Below are 2,468 nucleotides of genomic sequence, written 5' to 3'. Positions count from 1 at the left end.
AAAAAAAAAAAAAAAAAGAAAAGAAAAAGAAAGAAAGGATATACTCAAACCATGGCAGAAACCAAAATTTTTGGAGGTGTGCTTTTTCATTACCTGAAGCTCTTCCTCCTACAGGTTGTATGCTGAACAGTTCCCCAGGTGTGCCACCTCCCCCTGCCCAAGACCTTCTGGGCTGAGCTCCAAGTAACAATGTGTTGTTTCTCTCTGTGTGTCACAGCCCAGTTCAATGGCAATGAGAAACGGCAGTCATCCCCCTCACCTTCGCGGGACCGGCGGCGCCAGCTTCGTGCTCCTGGAGGGGGCTTCAAGCCTATCAAGCACGGGAGCCCCGAGTTCTGTGGGATCCTGGGAGAAAGAGTGGATCCTGCTGTCCCACTGGAGAAGCAAATGTAAGTTCTATGAGGGCACAACCCAACCTCACCCCAGTTCCTGTAGTCACTGAGAGCACCTAAGAGTCAGGGGCCTTTTGCCTGACCCTGCTTCCACTCGGTGGCCAAATCCCACCCATAAAACCCCTGGATTCTGGTACCTTTTTCGTCCTCAATGCCTCCTGCACTTTGCTTGGCCAGGCCTTTTCCTACCCATCTCACTGGGCCGTGATTATCTCCCTCATCTGCTGGGGTCTCAATGTGCAGATAGATCCCTGCCCCTCACGGAAACCTTCAGCAGCTGCCCAGTACCTCCACAACAAAACCCATCTCCCTAGCCTGCCTGATCTAGGGTGAGTTTTGCCCCAGACTGCTTTTTCCATTTCTCACCTTCCCACATACCTGAACTAGGGTGAGTTTTTCTGGGATGGAATCTTGTGCTGGTACCTTTAGGTGTATCTGCTTAACAAGCAAATATGCCACAAAAGGGATTAGCATCCTGACTGCACACATGAGAACATCAGGGCCCAGAGTGATGCAGAAGTTGGCCAGGACCCCTGCACCCCAGCCTTGTGATCTGTGCCCCAACCTTCACTTACTCTCCCACTCCTCACATGTCATTCATCACTGATCCCGGCAAACACAAATCCCAAAATAGGCCCTTCTTAGGGCCAAGACGCCAGTGTACATTACCTACTGTATTAGTTTTGGCCCAGGGCATTCTGGTATTGCACAGTCAAGTGTGTCACCTCATAAGAAAGGCTCACTTGCAGAACAGGATGCAGGGTTTTCTGAATGGTGTCATGTGCTGTAACCACATGTTGACCTAGGAGGCTGCAGTCTCCTTCATGGCTGCCACTCCAGCTCACTGGGGTCACTGTAGGAGTGTTAATCAAGGCAGGTTTTGCTTAGTTCTACTTAAAATGTGCACTTTTACAAATCAACAGAATATGATCCAGAGATGCCTAGAAGCTATTCCATGTGCATCTTGACAGCAGTGTCTGGGGAGGCCCCAGGTCAGCCTGGGACTAGCCTGCCTTCTCTCAGCTGCTGGACCAAGCCTTAGTTCCAGGCAGCTGTGCTCCCTTCCTTTCCTATTCCCACCAGACAAGGGCCTCTGCCAAGTCCAGTCATGACTGGCTTTCCTTCTTCCACTGCCTCGACTCCCCAGGATTGTCCTGGCCTTTCAGAAACCCTAAGTCATCACTAAGAGGTGTATGTAGGTAAACCCACTTCTAGTAGAGTACTAGGAAGATGGGAAGAATCTCCCATCCTTCCCAACACCTTAGCGCCCTGGGTGATGAGGCTACAGAGTTAAAGTAGCACCTTCAGGCCCAGACCGCTCCTCCCCTTACCCACCTCACCTCCATTCTGCGTCATCATTACCACCAGTATGCAAACATTTTCTGCCCCTGAACCTTATCTAAATGAGTAAATAAAATAATTGACCCCTATGCTCCTCTATCTATGGTTAGGCTGCCATTGAATCCTCATTGCCCAGCACAGTTATAGGTGCTCAATAAATGGCTGTCAGCTGAATGAAGTCCCCAAAGAGCTGTCAGTACTTCTGTGTGCTCCATTACCTCCCTTTCTCTTTCACTAACTACAGCCACCTCCCTCTTTCTATCTGAATCCCTACAGTCTCCCCAGCTTGCAGCTCCTTCCTGGGGCTCCTACCCCGCTGGCGTTCTTTCTACCTAGTCGGTGACTCCTGGCCCCACCTCCCTGTCAATAGTGTCACATCTGTCTGGTTAGGGCTCAAGCCGCATACCTGGATTCTTCTTGATTCCTCTTTTTGCCTTACTTCAGCAGCTGCTGCATTACCAAGGTCTGCTGCTAGTCCTTCCTGCAAAACACCACCAGAGCCAGGCATGATGACAAATGCCTGTAACCCAGAAGAATCACAAGTTAGACCCCACTCTGCGCAACTTAGTGACTTAGCAAGACTGTGTCTCAAAATAAAAAATAAAAATAATTGGGGATGTAGCTCATTTCAAAGGTCCTGAGTTCAGTCTCCATTTTATGCACACACACACACACACACACACACACACACATATACATGCACACACTCATACATACATACATATACAATATACA

At 49.4% G+C, this 2,468-nt stretch overlaps 1 protein-coding gene across 1 annotated transcript in view; it reads left to right on the top strand.

Moving 5' to 3' along the window:
• Positions 1-2,468, top strand: part of Shb (SH2 domain containing adaptor protein B) — a gene marked incomplete at its 5' end in the record, with an annotated part of 129,117 nt that overhangs the window by 97,298 nt on the left and 29,351 nt on the right. Inside the window, one exon of the mRNA XM_010614437.2 lies at positions 218-389. Within this exon, the coding sequence (XP_010612739.1) occupies positions 218-389 (172 nt within the window). The remainder of the gene's footprint in view (positions 1-217; positions 390-2,468) is intronic.

The sequence above is a fragment of the Fukomys damarensis genome, unplaced genomic scaffold (genome assembly GCF_012274545.1).
Source record: "Fukomys damarensis isolate Sample0158 unplaced genomic scaffold, DMR_v1.0_HiC HiC_scaffold_36, whole genome shotgun sequence".
NCBI lineage: Eukaryota > Metazoa > Chordata > Mammalia > Rodentia > Bathyergidae > Fukomys > Fukomys damarensis.
Note: the sequence above shows the minus strand (reverse complement) of the source record. Positions and strands in the feature narration are given on the sequence as shown.